General features: G+C 37.4%; 1 protein-coding gene across 2 annotated transcripts in view; it reads left to right on the top strand.

The window, feature by feature from the left end:
- Positions 1-15,094, top strand: part of EDEM3 (ER degradation enhancing alpha-mannosidase like protein 3) — a 63,567-nt gene extending 48,473 nt beyond the window's left edge. For both annotated transcript variants that reach the window (XM_036754156.1, XM_036754155.1), the window contains exons 18-20: positions 4,380-4,545; positions 7,607-7,792; positions 11,162-15,094. In XM_036754156.1, the coding sequence (XP_036610051.1) occupies positions 4,380-4,545; positions 7,607-7,792; positions 11,162-11,568 (759 nt within the window). In that variant the 3' untranslated portion in view covers positions 11,569-15,094. The remainder of the gene's footprint in view (positions 1-4,379; positions 4,546-7,606; positions 7,793-11,161) is intronic.
- Positions 15,095-15,984: the final 890 nt, after the last annotated feature.

Below are 15,984 nucleotides of genomic sequence, written 5' to 3'. Positions count from 1 at the left end.
AGACTGTTTGTCAAAATCGTTATATGTACTTCGCATAGTTGATAGCATGGCTTAGAGTTGAGAAGACCTGGATTCATATCCCGCTTTGACACTTACTAGCAATGTGATGCTGAGCAAGTTACTTAATGTCTGTACTTCATCAAGTAGCTCTACTGAATAAGTTAGTTGAGGGATATAGAGATTGAGTAACTAGGCCATGGTTTCATACCTTCCAGTGAGTGAGCCATATTTGAACCCAAAACATCTTGACTCTCAGCCCCATACTTTCTCCACTGTAATCTGCATTGGTGGAAAGAGTTCCTATTTTGTATGTCCTATTGATGGAGAAATCATATATCCTTGGCATAGTTACTGGCATATGCCTAGAACCAAGCCATGTGCACAGAAGTTACTTAGTAGATGTCAGATGAACTAATTCCATAGAATGGACTTCTGCATTAGGTAGGAAATGGACTGTATAACATATAAGGTCTCTACTAATACTTGGAAGAATTTGGGGGCGAGGTTGGAGACGGCGGTGAAAATCAGCAAGAGTTGTAGTGAAGTTTACGGAAAAGTGGATTTGGTGACAAGAAGTAAAGTGCTCCACAAAGGCTAGCTATTAAAAAGCAAAATGTTCACAGGCTTATGTTTTGTTTGAATCCATAGTTTAAAATCATCTTGAATTTTTCTGTAGGCTAATATAATAGAATACCACTTGACTTTCATCTGTATTTGAGGCGTTCAGTAGGTTTTAGGGAAAATTTTTTTTTAATTCTTTTTTTTAAATTTAATTTATTTAATATATTTAGTTTTCAGCATTGATTTTCACAAGAGTTTGAATTACGAATTTTCTCCCTATTTCTACCCTCCTGCCCACTCCAAGATGGCGTATATTCTGGTTGCCCTGTTCCCCAGTCAGCCTTCCTTTCTGTCATCCCACTCCCCTCCCGTCCCCTTTCCCTTCTTCTCTTGTAGGGCAAGATAAATTTCTACACCCCATTGCCTGTGTATCTTATTTCTTAGTTGCATGCAAAAACTTTTAATTTTTTGTTATTGAACGTCTGTTTTTAAAACTTTGAGTTCCAAATTCTCTCCCCTCTTCTCTCCCCCCCCACCCTCCCTAAGAAGGCAAGCAATTCAGCATAGGCCACATGTGTATCATTATGTAAAACCCTTCCACAATACTCATGTTGTGAAAGATTGACTATGTTTTGCTCCTTCCTAACCTATTCCTCTTTATTGAATTTGCTCCCTTGACACTGTCCCTTTTCGAAAGTGTTTGTTTTTGATTACCTCCTCCCCTGTCTGCCCTCCCTTCTGTCATCCTCCCTTATTTATCTTCTTACTTCTTCTTTCCTGTGGGGTAAGATACCCAATTGAGTGTGTATGGTATTCCCTCCTCAGGTCGAATCCGATGAGAGCAAGATTTACTCATTCCTGCTCACCTGCCCCCTCTTCCCTTCCTAGAGAACCACTTTTTCTTGCCACTTTTATGGGACATAATTTACCCCATTCTATCTCTCCCTTTCTCCCTCTCTCAATATATTCCTCTTATCCCTTAATTTGATTTTATTTTTTTAGATATCATCCTTTCATATTGAACTCACCCTGTGTCCTCTGTCTAAATATATATATGTATATACACACACACACACATATATACACACACACATACATAGACACACACATATGTATATATGTGTGTATATATATACATATGCATATTCCTTTCAGCTACTATGATACTGAGGTCTCATGAATCATATACATCATCTTTCCATGTAGGAATGTAAACAAAACAGTTCAACTTTAGTAAGTCCCTTATGATTTCTCTTTCTTGTTTACCTTTTCATGCTTCTCTTGATTCTTGTGTTTGAAAGTCAGATTTTCTATTCGGCTCTGGTCTTTTCACTGAGAAAGCTTGAAAGTCCTCTATTTTGTTGAAAATCCATATTTTGCCTTGGAGTATGATACTCAGTTTTGCTGGGTAGGTGATTCTTGGTTTTAATCCTAGCTCCATTGACCTCCAGAATATCGTATTCCAAGGTCCCTCAATGTGGAAACTGCTAGATCCTGTGTTATCCTGATTGTTTTTCCACAGTACTCAAATTGTTTCTTTCTGGCTGCTTGCAGTATTTTCTCCTTGACCTGGGAGCTCTGGAATTTGGCAACAATATTCCTAGGAGTTTTCATTTGGGGATCTTTTTGAGGAGGCGATCTGTGGATTCTTTCAGTTTCTATTTTACTTTCTGGCTCTAGAATATCAGGGCAGTTCTCCTTGATAATTTCTTGAAATATGATATCTAGGCTCTTTTTTTGATCATGGCTTTCAGGTAGTCCAATAATTTTTAAATTATCTCTCCTGGATCTAGTTTCCAGGTCAGTAGTTTTTCCAATGAGATGTTCCACATTGTCTTCCAATTTTCATTCCTTTGGTTCTGTTTTATAATATCTTGATTTCTCATCAAGTCACTAGCTGTCACTTGCTCCAATCTAATTTATAAGGTAGTATTTTCTTCAGTGGTCTTTTGGACCTCCTTTTCCATTTGGCTAATTCTACCTTTAAAGGCATTCTTCTCTTCATTGGCTTTTTGGAGCTCTTTTGCCATTTGAGTTAGTCTATTTTTTAAGGTGTTGTTTTCTTCAATATTTTTTTCAGTATTTTTTTGGGTCTTCTTTAGCAATTCATTGACTTGTTTTTCTTGGTTTTCTCATATCCCTCTCATTTCTCTTCCCAATTTTTCCTCTACTTCTGTAACTTGCTTTTCCAAATCCTTTTTGAGCTCTTCCATGACCTGAGACCAGTTCATGTTTTTCTTGGAGGCTTTTGATGTAGGCTCTTTGACTTTGTTGACTTCTTTTGGCTGTGTGTTTTGGTCTTCTTTGTCATCAAAGAAAGATTCCAGAGTCTGAGACTGAATCTGAGTGCGTTTTCGCTGCCTGGCCACGTTCCCAGCCAACTTACTTGACCCTTGAGTTTTTCAGCAGGGTATGACTGCTTGTAGAGTAAAGAGTACTTTGTTCCAAGCTTGAGGGGATGCACCATTGATTTCAGAGCTATTTCTATACAGCCAGCTCTGCCACACCAGCACTCCTCCTTCCCCAAGAACAACCAACCCAGACCTGAGGCAAATCTTAAGGAGGCTCTGCACTCCTGCTCTGACCCTCCACTTAATTCCTCCTACCAGGTGGGCCTGGGGCCAGAAGCAACTGCAGCTCTAGTTCTGTAGCTGCACCTCCCCCTCTGGCTGCCCCTGGGGCAGTGGACGAACTGAGAACTCCTTTCATTCTGTCCTCCGCAGCTTTTCCCACTAACTTTCCCTGTTGTCTTTGGTGTTTGTGGGTTGAGAAGTCTGGTAACTGCCACAGCTCACTGATTCAGGGCGCTAGGGCCTGTTCCACCCAGCTCCTGGTCTGGTTGGTCCTGCTGCCGCTCATGCTGAGCTCCGCTCCCCTCTGCTCCATGCACGATAGACCTCATCCAGCAACCATCCAGGCTGTCCTGGGCTGGATCCCTGCTTCCCTCTGCTATTTTGTGGGTTCTGCAGTTCTAGAATTTGTTCAGAGCCATTTTTATAGGTTTTTGGAGGGACCTGGCGGGGAGCTCACACAAGTACCTGCTTTCCAGCCGCCATCTTGGCTTCCTAGGGAAAACTATTAAAGATAATATTATGCAAAGAGCACTGAAGGGGCCAGGTTTTAGTTTTAACTGGGTTAATCAATAGCTATTCTATCTATTCTTTAGATTTCTTCTGTAAAATAAGGAATTGAATTAGATGAACTCCTAAGATTCAATTTAATGAATTCCTAAGATTTTAACCCTATCATTCTATGATTTTATAAGATATTTTTAAAAAATAATAATTTATTTGAGCTAGAGTTCTGCTTTCATTTTTTAAAAACTAGTTGGGAATTGAGTTGGAAATTTCTTAAAGCCCATCCTCTCGAACATATTGGTGTGTTTATAGTAGAATATTGTATGTTTGTAGATTTTACCAAACTGGTTTCAGTTTATGAAATCTCACATTAAACTTATATTAATCTGAAGTCTCCACCCAACAAATATTTATTGAACACCTAGACTGTGCAGGCGGGATATATTAGTTGCTGAATTGATGGTAATTTTTCTGCAGTCTGACCAATACAGTCATGGGAATAATAAGTACCCTGGAACAACCAGATATTTTCTAGTTGGGCTTGTGATGTAATGTAGTCCAAAAATTAGCTTAAAATGTGCAGATATGTTACGATATATGCAAATGAAATGAGTTCTTGTTCAATTCTTCTTTTCTTGAAGCCTCAAGTATTGTATTTAATGATTACTCTTGAGTAATTTGTAGTGTCAGAATTCTGTGTTCTAACCATATTTTTAATCACTCATTATGTATTTCAAATAGACAAGAGGATTTGTTGCAAGCAGTAAACCATACAATGGCTGTTCAGAGATTACTAACCCTGAGGTAGTGATGGGGAAAATTGCTTTGATGCAAAGAGGACAGTGCATGTTTGCTGAAAAGGCTCGAAACATCCAAAAAGCTGGAGCAATTGGTGGCATTGTGATCGGTAAGCAATATTTCCTCTTGTTACTTGGCCATATAGTCACCCATGTAATTTTAAAGACTTAAAAAACATTTCTTAGGGACCTTAATAAAGTTTTCTGCCTGTAAATTGAATTTACCCGTTTTTTATAAGTTGATTTGCCAGTGGGATTGCTCTTGGTAGTCACTATAAACAAGTATCTCAGCTGTATCCTTACTAAGGAGACAGTGACTACTGAGGGAAGCACATATCTTTGAACATTTCAGCAATAGGATATTTTTATGTTCAGGTACCTTCAGCATTCTTAAACACCATAATACGTGGAAAGGAGGTTATAGAACGTTGGTTTCAAAGATTTTTGATGATTCCATTCAGTATTTATTTTGTTAGCTGCCATAGCTCTAGTTCATTTCACCCAGATCAGGGAAGGTTTCTACAGGAAGTGGCCTTTGAGCTGAGCCTTAAAGAAAACTAAGAAGTCTTAAGAGGTGGAGGTGAGGAGGGAGCGCATTTCAAGCCTGAAGGATAACCTTGTTTGGAGGAGGGCAGGGAGATGCTGTGCTCTGGGCACAGCAAGAAAGCCAATTAGGCTGGAACATAGAAGGCATGGTGCCAGATTTGTGAAGGACTTTGTAAGGATCACATGGAGACTTAGAAGAGGGGGCTACTGAAGTTTTGAACAGGGAAAAAAAAGTTTTTAGCCAAGTGGCTGGGTTATAAGTTTTCTGAAAAAGGGAAGAGAGATGTAGAATAATAGTTTGAGGGGATAGTAAGGTCAAGTGAAGTGTTTTTGAGGATGGGGGAAATCTAGGAACGTTCCTAGGCAAGATGCTAGACATTAAGAAGAGGTTGGATAGTTGAAGGGTGGAAACTTGATGAAACAAGCTTCTGTAAGAGATGGGATCATGTGTACAAGGGAAGAGTTGTCTTTGTCAAGGACAGAAAGAACCTTTTCATTACAGGCTGTGGCAGAGGAATAGAGGCTGGTGTAGATGGACTGTGAAACCTAGCTAGGGGAGGAGAAGGAGGGAAAGTCACAGAGCCTGTGCAGTTTGTGCAGAGAGGGAGGGGAAAGGGGCTGTAGGAGGGAAGGAAGAGAGACCAGCAGCTGCTTGGGGGAATGGGAGAGAGTGAGTCACAGAAGAACAAAATTATTGCCATGTGGCATTGCCAGCCCTGGTCATATTAGATAACCTTAGTTTGTAGTGGACCTGTTTAGTCCATTGGGTGGCTCCTTTGAGCAACAGGCAGGATCACACGAATGGGATCCTGCAAGAATCCCCTCTAAAGCAAATCCAAGAAGTGATGATCGAGTCTTTGCTTGCTGCCCTCCCGATCCTGCCACCTAACATGCTAACTGCCCGTCCCAGTCACCTGCAAATTTGACTAGCATACCATCTACACATTTATCCAAATTATCAGTGAAATATGTCCACAGCACAGGATCAAGGATGAATTCTGAGGACTCCACTAAAGACTTCCTTCTAGGTGGAGAGCGGATGATAATTGACTACTCTTTGATTTGGGCCATTCCACCACTTCCAAATATATCTGGCTGTGCCTCTTAACTTTCTGTCCTGTTTGCAAGAACAGCGGGAAATATTTAATCATATGGTTTGCTAAATTTGACATAAACTCCATCTCTCCGGTATATCCCCCGATCTACCAGCCCAGTGACTCTGTTAGGAAGAGAAGTTAGCTCCCCATGACCTATTTCAGATATGGCCTTTTTAGTGTGTACTTGCAAGAGACTGAGTCAGGTTCACCGGCCCAGCGTTGGCCAGCTCTGCACACTCTGTTCTCTTCATTCTTTAAAGGTGCGGACACTTGCATTTCTTCTCTAGTCCCATGACTTTGCCTGACTTTGCTCTCAGTTCCTGTTGTCCTTCAGAGTCCTCTTAGTGGTGCAGCAGTCACAGCCCTCGGTTCTTCATTTTTACCAGAGTCTTTGCTTTCTTGCCATTAATATTGCCATTCTTTTGTATGCCCTCAACTTAAGTGAAACTGCATAAAGGACAGAATATTTGTTTCTTTACTTAAAAAAAATCCATAGTCAGGATAAACAGACATTTTTGTTCAGAATAGAATTTGAGGACTTCATTTCAAGGGGAAAAAATGAATTAGTTTGCTAAGTAGTCCCTAGAAATTTTATGTAGTAACTTGTTCCACCTTCCTTCATAGTCATAGACTCTGAGAACAAGAAAGGCTCTTAAGATCTTCCAGTTCACCCTCCTCAATTTGAGGATAAGGGAGGCCCAAAGAACTTAACTGACCTCGAGGGCATACAAACAAAGTGGCCAAGCTGGTTTTTGAACATGGGATCCTTGACTCCTACTCTGATGCTTTTTTCTATTGTGTATTCCCCGTTGAGGTCATTTTCATTAGTTTTTTTTTTTCATCATTTTCATCAGAGAGTCATTTTCACACATTAATGTAAATGAAATTGGTTAATTGTGACTATAAAATATCAAATATTTATACCAGTGTTTCTTTTAAAGAATTGCTTTCACTACCTAAGAAAAGCTTTAAAATTTAGTAAGTATAAAGTTTTCCTTTTTGTATTAAACGTAGTACTTGTTAATGCTAAAACGTTTTAAGTTTCATCAATTATTTTATTTCATACTTGTTCTATAGAATCCTATACTGGTTGCTACAGGGAATTAGGGAAGAAGTGAAAACTGTTCTTGTGTAGTATTTCTGTTATCCAAGGGTGTTGGAACATGGGGAAAATAAGATGTAAATGACTTTGAAGGACAACTACCAGAAATGTGAAGATCAGTCATTGGATTTTTCCATCTTTCCCCTCTCTAAAATGGTGATCAGTCTATCAGTCTTTTGATTGTTGGGTAGAGGGGAGCCAATTAATTTTATCCTGTCCTTTATGAAAATGGAAACTAGGAAAAATAAATTGAAAATCAGCGAACTTTGGTGCCCGTGCAGACAGTTTTAAGCTAGCAGTTTACGATGTTTTATGACATAACAGCTTGATTCAGGTGTGTATGCAGATAAAAGGACGAAAAGGCATGGTAGGTATACATACTTATGGAAAAGTGTTTTCAAGTTTGCTGTATTTATCATTGGGTAGATGACAACGAGGGGAGCAGTAGCGATACTGCCCCTCTTTTCCAGATGGCTGGTGATGGAAAGAATACAGATGACATCACAATCCCCATGCTGTTCTTATTCAACAAAGAAGGAAATATTATATTGGATGCAATCAAGGAATACGAGGAGGTAGAAGTGCTTCTCTCTGATAAAGCAAAAGATCGAGGTAAGGGCAAAATCACTAGTTTATTATGCAGGTCAACGCTAGCTCTGATTGATTATAAAGTAAGTTGCAGGATTTTCTTTAGAGTAAAATTTTCAAAATATTTTAAAGCACTATTTTTATATCTTGGTACTTAGAATGAGCTGAAATAAGATTTTTTTTGCCTTTTAGTTTTCCCAAATTTGTAATGGTATTATAAAAATTATAACCTTTATCAGTGCTTTATGTTAGTCACAGTGTTTGGATGTGTATGTACGCTCGTAGAAGGGATACTGTGATGCACATAGAGGGGAGTAGAGTCATTTGAGTACTCCTTGTCCAGTCTCACTGAGTCTGCTTCTTTTTCAGTCTTCTTTTGTGATTTGATTTTCTGCTAGCAAGATGACAGAATTTTAGAGTCAATATGATAATAGTTCCTTCTCACAAGACTGTTTCATCAAATAGCTGTCTTAGGTTCCCATAATAGAAGTATAACACTCACCCTGTTGACTGCTGAGCTTTGCAATAAGCTCTTAGGAAAGAGGCTGCAACTCCAGATACTTTATGTCTCAAGTCCAAAACAGAGCACTAATGCCACTGAGCATATTTAGCTCTCTACTTTAGACTAAAGTAGTTTTTAGGAATGTGGAACCACTGAAAATAAAAGTAATTTGTAAATTTAAAATATTAGTATCATTTGATGTCATCTGCACCATTTGCCCATTTCCATACCCAAAGAGGAGACCCGGGAAAAGTGGGTAGTAACCCTCAGAATGCAAGGAACTGCTGAATCAACAGAAGGCCCCATGGGATTATTGGTCTTCACTCTAGCCAGTGAAGAAGAATTGTAAAAATCTACTTCTGTGACTGTTCCCTTACCCCAGAGTGCTTGATAGAGATCCAAATGGAGCTTTTAAATTGAGTAGTTTTTCAGGTGAGACCTTCTTAAACTAGGTTCTTTATGTTGATCTATCCTTGGCCTAGTCAGAAATTTATTTCTGTTATGGTCTTAAATTATTTATCAATTGGAATTTTTTCCAAGAATTAATATTTACCAGTGAGTGAGAACAGAACAAACTGGTTTTCTGAGTTTATTTCTTTTTGGGCCACTTGTCCTAAGTCTTGGATTCATCCTTTTCATTCATTCATTCACACACATTCAGACACAGGTGAATTAATTTTGACTTTTGACTAGTTAATACATTTTCTTTTTCCCCTTCCCTTGCCCCTTTCTGCTGCCCTTGGAATTTCAGCAACGATATTTAAAGGTAAAATGCTTCCAAACTACATTTTTGATAGCAGTAAGTATCTTGAATGAATAGTCCTCAAGCTCCTGTATGCAAGTTGAATGCTGTTTTAAAAAATGCCACGATAACGTCTGGCTATACGTGATTCAGTTATTCTCGTGTCCTTGTTCAGGAACAGTGCTTTACTAATCCAGCATGTTCTTTTAGAGGAAAACTGTAAATAATAGATATTGTCACCAATCTCTGTCCTTATATACGTCACTAATGAATATGTTATTTTATTTACCATTTGTGTATACATGCCAATATTTTCATTATGGTCTTTTTTAAAAATTTTGCAATTTGTTAAATTTTTTAAAAGGTTGTGGTGGATTTCAGGTTGGGAAAGATTGGTAATGAGTCTTTGTTGGAGTTGATAGCATGTTCATAGTCTCAGGGTGGATGTGAGCACATCTATTTATTAACAAGAGAAAATTCCCCCCATGTAGCAAAATAGATTTTTAAGTCTTATTTGTAATAAGGGATCCCTCGTTCTTGAAAAATCTTTATTTTAGTATTTTTACTTTCCTACTGAGAAATTTTCATTTACATAATTGAATCAGCAACAGGTTGTATTATAATAATGACTTGGTATTTGTCAATGTAATTAAAGAAACAAAAATAACAGCACAGGACAGTAGTTGAATAAATAGCATGACTGACAGTAATTAAAATAATTTTAATTTGGGGGGCAACACTGTCCTTTGATTTGTAAGGCCCCTTTCTGCTCTAACAGTCTGTTGCTAAACTAAGTTTTCCTTGTAATAGTTGTCATTCATTTGTTCCTCCACTATAGTGGAGCATGTTTGAAGACATTACTTTTGGACTCCCTCAGACCCGCATGAATGAGAGGCAGCATGGTACACTACTAGAACGAGCACTGAGTTTATTGGTTGAATTAGAGTAAGGAGATCTAGGATCACATTCCTTCTTCAGCACCGACCGTGTGCCATTGGGCAAATCATTTAACCTCTCAGCCTCAGATTCCTCACCTCAAAAATGGGGATGGTAATACACAGGGTTTCGATGAGGAAAAATGCTTTCTTAAGTTTTCTCCAATTAAGCATTTGTTAATTATTTATTTCCTCACTAATAGCATTGTGTACAACAATCTATTGCTTTTTCTGTTATCACAAGATGACAAGAACCCCAGGTGGAATTTCATTGCTTTTTAACCATTTTCTTATAGCACTCAGAATGTCTTTATGTCTTTTATTAAGGTTTCACTTTGTTGGGCCTTACTAGAAGTATAATCTCGTTTTTAGACTACCATGTGGATTTGAGAATGAATGCTGTTTATAAATTTAAGATAGAATTCAATTTTAGAATAATAGCACTTAACCTCCCAGGGTTATCGTAAGGATCAAATGAAGTAATTGTAAAGCACTTAGCGCAGTACCTGACACATAGTAGGTACTATCTAAATGTTAGCTGCTATTTATCATTATTAATATTATTGTTATTACCACCTAAGTAATGACAGGTTGTTTTCCTTTCTTGAATGTAGAAGACCCTTCAACAGTAGTCACTTTGCTTTATCTCTTAAGAGTAAAATTATGAGAGATCTTATCCTAAATATTATTGCATTATACTTGGATTATCATGGAAATTTTAGCTGAAGAGAAAATATTACATTATTAACAAAGTATCAAAAATACAGCTGTGGTATTTGAGATTTTCTTAGCAGTCTAGGTCTTTTCTTATTTGGGCTGTTTATGATAAAGTTTTTGTGTGTGAAGGGGGTGGATAGGGTGGGGTGTTGAGAATATTTTACTAAAGTTTTTTTACTTTTTGGTTTTTTACTGATAAATATCAACATAAGCCACCTTTTTAAACCATTGGATAGTTCTCTCTTTCAGTTTTGTAAGTAATGCATTTTTTGGGTGTGAATGTGGTTAGAAAATAATGTTGACTATTGTAATGATTATATTGTTAATGCAATTTTAGGAGAATTAACCTGAGTCAATTCAGAGACCATTTGGCTTTTTAAAATTTTAACATAGGAAAAATTAATTTGCCTTTGAGAGGATAATCATGATATAAGGCAGCATTATTGCTTTGTGCTTCCCTTTAAGTCTCATGAAACTTGTTTTTCATTCTTTTAAAGATCTAGAAGTAGAAAACATGGAGCAAAAGTCTTCTGAAAATGACTCTGAGAATCAAAAATCTGAAAAGACTACATCAGGTTCTCAGGACCTTAGTTCAGTCAGTCAGGAGTCTGTGGAAGAAAGTTCTCCAGTTTCTCAACCAGAATCAGTGTCTCCTGCTGATGTGGACAGTGCCAGCATTTCGTCTTCCAAAGAAGATTCCTGTCCCACTGAAAACCATGAGACTACAATCCATGACAGTGAATGTACAGAATTAGATAACCAGCCTCAAGAACAATCAAAAACTGAGGAGGAGTCTAGCCCTAATGTTAGCTGGGATAATAAAGTCCAGCCTATGGAATCCATATTAGCAGACTGGAATGAAGATATAGAAGCATTTGAAATGATGGAAAAGGATGAACTATGACTCACAAAATCATCTACTGGTGGGTATTTAAAAAGGGAGAAAAGGTGAGCTTTGGTTAAAGTAGACCCTAATGCCAAGGAAGGCTCTCATGTGGGAGTTGTTAAATATGGTGATGAGCAACCAGGTTCTGACTGGATTTTAAAAATCCTAGAAATCCAGTGCATGCTATGTTAGGATTGGCCTTGTTTAAAACTCTCCCATTAGAAAGAAATGGGAGCTTGCTGTTTTCCCCTCCAAACATGGCAGCATTGCAACACAATGATGGCATATCTCCAGTTTTGGAATAAGTAATGGCATTCCTGGGCATCGGGGCCACTGAAAGGCAGAAGCATGAATGTAGTAGCCCTTCTTACCTCCTGGCAGTAGAGCTTTGGGAGGTAGAAGTTGGGTTGCCTTTTAAAGACAACAAAGGTAGGTAAGTGCTGTGAACAGTCAGGATTGTGCTGCCTTACAAACCACCACTACAATTGGTACAGTTTGTTACAAAGCAAATATGTTTATGTTAAGAACATTTTTGCTCCTTATATCCATTTATTTCTTTCATTGGCAAATGAACAAGGTGATTTGGGTTTTTCTTCTTGACATTGCCCTTTTTATACAAACCAAAGGTGAAGCTAATGTGCTTTCTCAGTGAATTTCTCTGCATGGAAGCCAGTCAGTGGGACCAGGCAAAAAGGTCATTGTGATGTGTTGTGGGAAACGGTCGCTTAGTACTCTTGGAAAACAGGGCCAAAAACAAAATACAGTTTTGCAATACGGACTTCCTTTTGGGCCTGCCATGGTAAAAGCTTTTAAAGCTGTAACTACTCAGTAACACTAGAACTTAGTGTTGTTCTCTGTTGTAGACTAGACCACAAGTCTCTTTTCGGTTCATTTCTCTTGAAGATGTTACCTCTGAACATCATCAGCCTTATAATATATCACACTTTTAGTATGCAATTTGAGCCATAAGGCCAGTATCACCAACAACTGACTACATTTCGTTCCATTTGTCCAGCTTATAGAGCCATGATAAAACTATGGTGGTGATATATAAATCCAGGGATAACTGGTATTTTTTCTTTGAGTACTTCTCTTTCTAAAGTTGCAATTAGGGCTATTCATATTTTCTGTCGAATCATGTTTTTCATAAGTATTCTCTTGAATGAGTACCAGAAAATTTGTCTGTGGTCATCTATGAAGAAACTCACACAATAGCAACTAACATGTAGCTTTATGAGAAAACTTTATTTTGTGGCAATCTAATACTGGCCACGTTTAACAGTTTTAAGTGTTTGGTTAATTAACTTTTGATTTCTGTAGACATCTTGTTTAGCAGTAAATCATGGCTTCATTTTGTAATCCTTTCCAAACATTTATGAATCAATCTAAAAGTTTATAAGACAGGCTTAATTCTCTTTCCCTACCCCCTTGCCTCCCACCTGCCTTTTATCATTTGGCAAAATGACGTTTTCTTTATGTACAGTTTTGTGGTACTGGTGAACTTTTAACGGTATATGCAGCTATTAATCAGAATAGCTGTATGGCATTTGTAGTTATGTATATTCATGTACAGTGTGACTTAGATTCCAGATAAATGGTGTATTCTTTTGTAAGGGGGGGAAGTAATTGCTTTAAAAAATTCTAGTTAAACATAATTGAGGCAGAGTAAATTAAATCTAATGAGAATTCACTTTAGAAAGAAATTGGTAGCAAATAAAAATCTTCATTGGCCCTTAATTAAGTCTTACTCCAAAATAGACATTTTTTTAGTCTTTCTGCACGTGAAATTTGGTATTTGAAGATAAAGCTTCATAGTACAGAATAAAAGAGGATGGATAAAGTGCTTCGTTAATCTTGATTTCAAAACTGCCAAAATAGCTGAAGCTTAATAATACTTGACTTGCCTTGATTTAGGGGCTAGGGCTTGGTGAGGAAGAGCAGATGGTCTTCCAAACTGATTATGGGAACCTTATACGCATTGCTTTCATTTTTGTAGCTTAGAGCCATTACTTCCTGAGTCTAAGCTTTCTGAATTGTCAAAACAAAGTAAATTATTTTTCACCAAGAACCTAGCGACAGAGGATCTCGGGGCCGATCACCACTGAAGAGCTGGCTTGCTGCCATGCCTCCCTCCCTTTGGCCAGTAGGGGGACCTCTTTTCTTTCTTTAAGGTCTGGAAAGAACTTGTTCACTTGTTTAAGGATTTGAATCATTTAAAAACAAATAAAAAACCCTGACAAATTAGGCCAACTGCTTGAAACAATTACAGTCTTTAAATTTATCCTTAGGATAATCAGTAATGTTCACCTCATATATCCCAAATGTGTCCTTGCCTATAATTTACTGGCATTAGGGTCTTAAACAATTTATCATACTGCCACTAAATAGTCTTTTATTTCATTAAGAAGAAACCCCAACAGTATCAAGTAAGGTTTTTTTGGATATACTCGTATGCATTGTTTCCTGTAGATTTGGGAGACTTTAAAAAAAATCCTGAACTTAGAAACATCTGGTCTACCTCAGTTAAATGTTGACTGCCTGGAGATTGAGCTGAAGTGATCACCAGAGCCATAAAAGTAGTTTGACCAGGAGGAATTTGCACTCTGTTTACAAACCTGGAATCAAGGATTTTAATCTGAAAATTAAAGTTAGATATGAAGGAACAGGGCAGGAAACGAAAGGGGATGGTTTAATTCAGGTATTTTCATGTTTAAAAAGCTAACGTTTACCTAATAGAAAGAAAACAACTAGAGTCTTAGCCTGCTCATAACTGTTCTATGAACCATTAGCGTCAGTCTTCAGTACTTCTTCTTTGAAGCTTCCAAGTATAAGAGAATTATAATTTATCAGATGTGGTTGAGTAGGGGATTTTGTTGAATATGTGTTTTATAGGCTCCCAATGACAATATAGGTCTTGTATCAGAACCAATCATTGTAACATTTTCCTTACAATATTGGATTAATTAAAATTAGAGAGTTTTAAAATCACACTCTCTAACTTAAGTCAGTTCTTATTCTCTTAAAGATATTTATTGTCTATTTTATTTATCATTTTGTAACTGTTTTACAATAAAATTAACGTTTGTTCTCCTGCCAAACCCAGTGTCCAACTTAGAAAGCTCAGCACTAGTCAAATGTTGTTCATAATTTGGGGGTGGGGGTGGATAAGAAACCTAGTGAATATTCCAATAGTTTGTTTTATGCACAAGGCTTCAGTCAGAACATAGAAAAAAAAACATTCTGTGAATGAAATATTGTATGTTCAGATTTTATAAAAGACATTTTTAAAAGCCCAATTTACAGCCGTATATTTTCTTATAAATGTAATTTATGAAAAAAGATGTCTGTACTAACAGGTGCTGTAACACTACTGTTGGATTTTACTGTTTGGTGATAAAATGTATACAATATTTCTAAGGAAAACTGTGTACTGTGATGTAAAAGTCTGGGCAGAAATGTATATAATCCTTGTATATATAATTGTGTATTTGATTATAATTGCTGATTGTAAAGATTTAATAAAATATGTAAATATTCTAATCAAGCTTTCCTTTGAATTTTTAGTATTATCTTGTAACTTTGACAGAAAATTGCCATATATTTGATCCTGTCTTGAGGTTTCTCTGCTGTTCCTATCACATTTTCTTTATTAGTTAAGATTTAAACAGCTTCCTGTGGAGTTAATTAAGCTCTAAAAATAGAGTAAAAAAAAGGTATTATTACTATCTCAGTTCCATTAAACAATTAGCACTGTGGTTCTCATAGTGGTTACCCTTTGGCATTAATATTGTTTTATTCTGCTATAATGTCTGTGTTTCCAGTATGGATTTTGCTGTTTCAGTTAGTAAAAATCAGATGTGGGGCAGTGACTTGTCTAGGATCTTAGTTAGCAGCAGAGCCAGGACTAGAATCCTGGTTTCCTAACTTCCAGTCCGTTGCTCTTTATGCTGTATATTATGGTTCCCTTGGAAATCTTCTAGCAGATGTTTTTGATATGGAACCTTGGTTATCAGCCCAAAATGCTTCTATAAACATGTCTGTGTCTGCCCTATCCTGAAAAAAATCCTCACGTGATCTTCCTTCTCCGCTGTCCTCTATCTCCTCTGTCCCTTGTGATTAAATCTCTTGAGAAGGCAGTTTACAATTGGTGCCTCTCACTCTCTTAATCCTTTATGATCTGGCTTCTGACTTCATTTCACCAAAACTGCCCTCTCCAAAATTACTAATGATTTTAGTTGCCAAATCCAATGGCTTTTTCTTAATCTTCACTCTCCTTGACCTCTCTGCAGCCTTTGACACTACTGATTACCATTTTCTTGATACCCTCTTCTCTTTAGGTTTTCAGGACAGCACTTTATTTTGATTTTCCTGTCTGCCTGTTCCTTCTCAGTTTTTTGTTGGATCCTTTTCCCCTCTAAAGCCTTACTTTACCCT

Source organism: Trichosurus vulpecula, chromosome 4 (assembly GCF_011100635.1).
Source record: "Trichosurus vulpecula isolate mTriVul1 chromosome 4, mTriVul1.pri, whole genome shotgun sequence".
Classification (NCBI taxonomy): domain Eukaryota; kingdom Metazoa; phylum Chordata; class Mammalia; order Diprotodontia; family Phalangeridae; genus Trichosurus; species Trichosurus vulpecula.
Note: the sequence above shows the minus strand (reverse complement) of the source record. Positions and strands in the feature narration are given on the sequence as shown.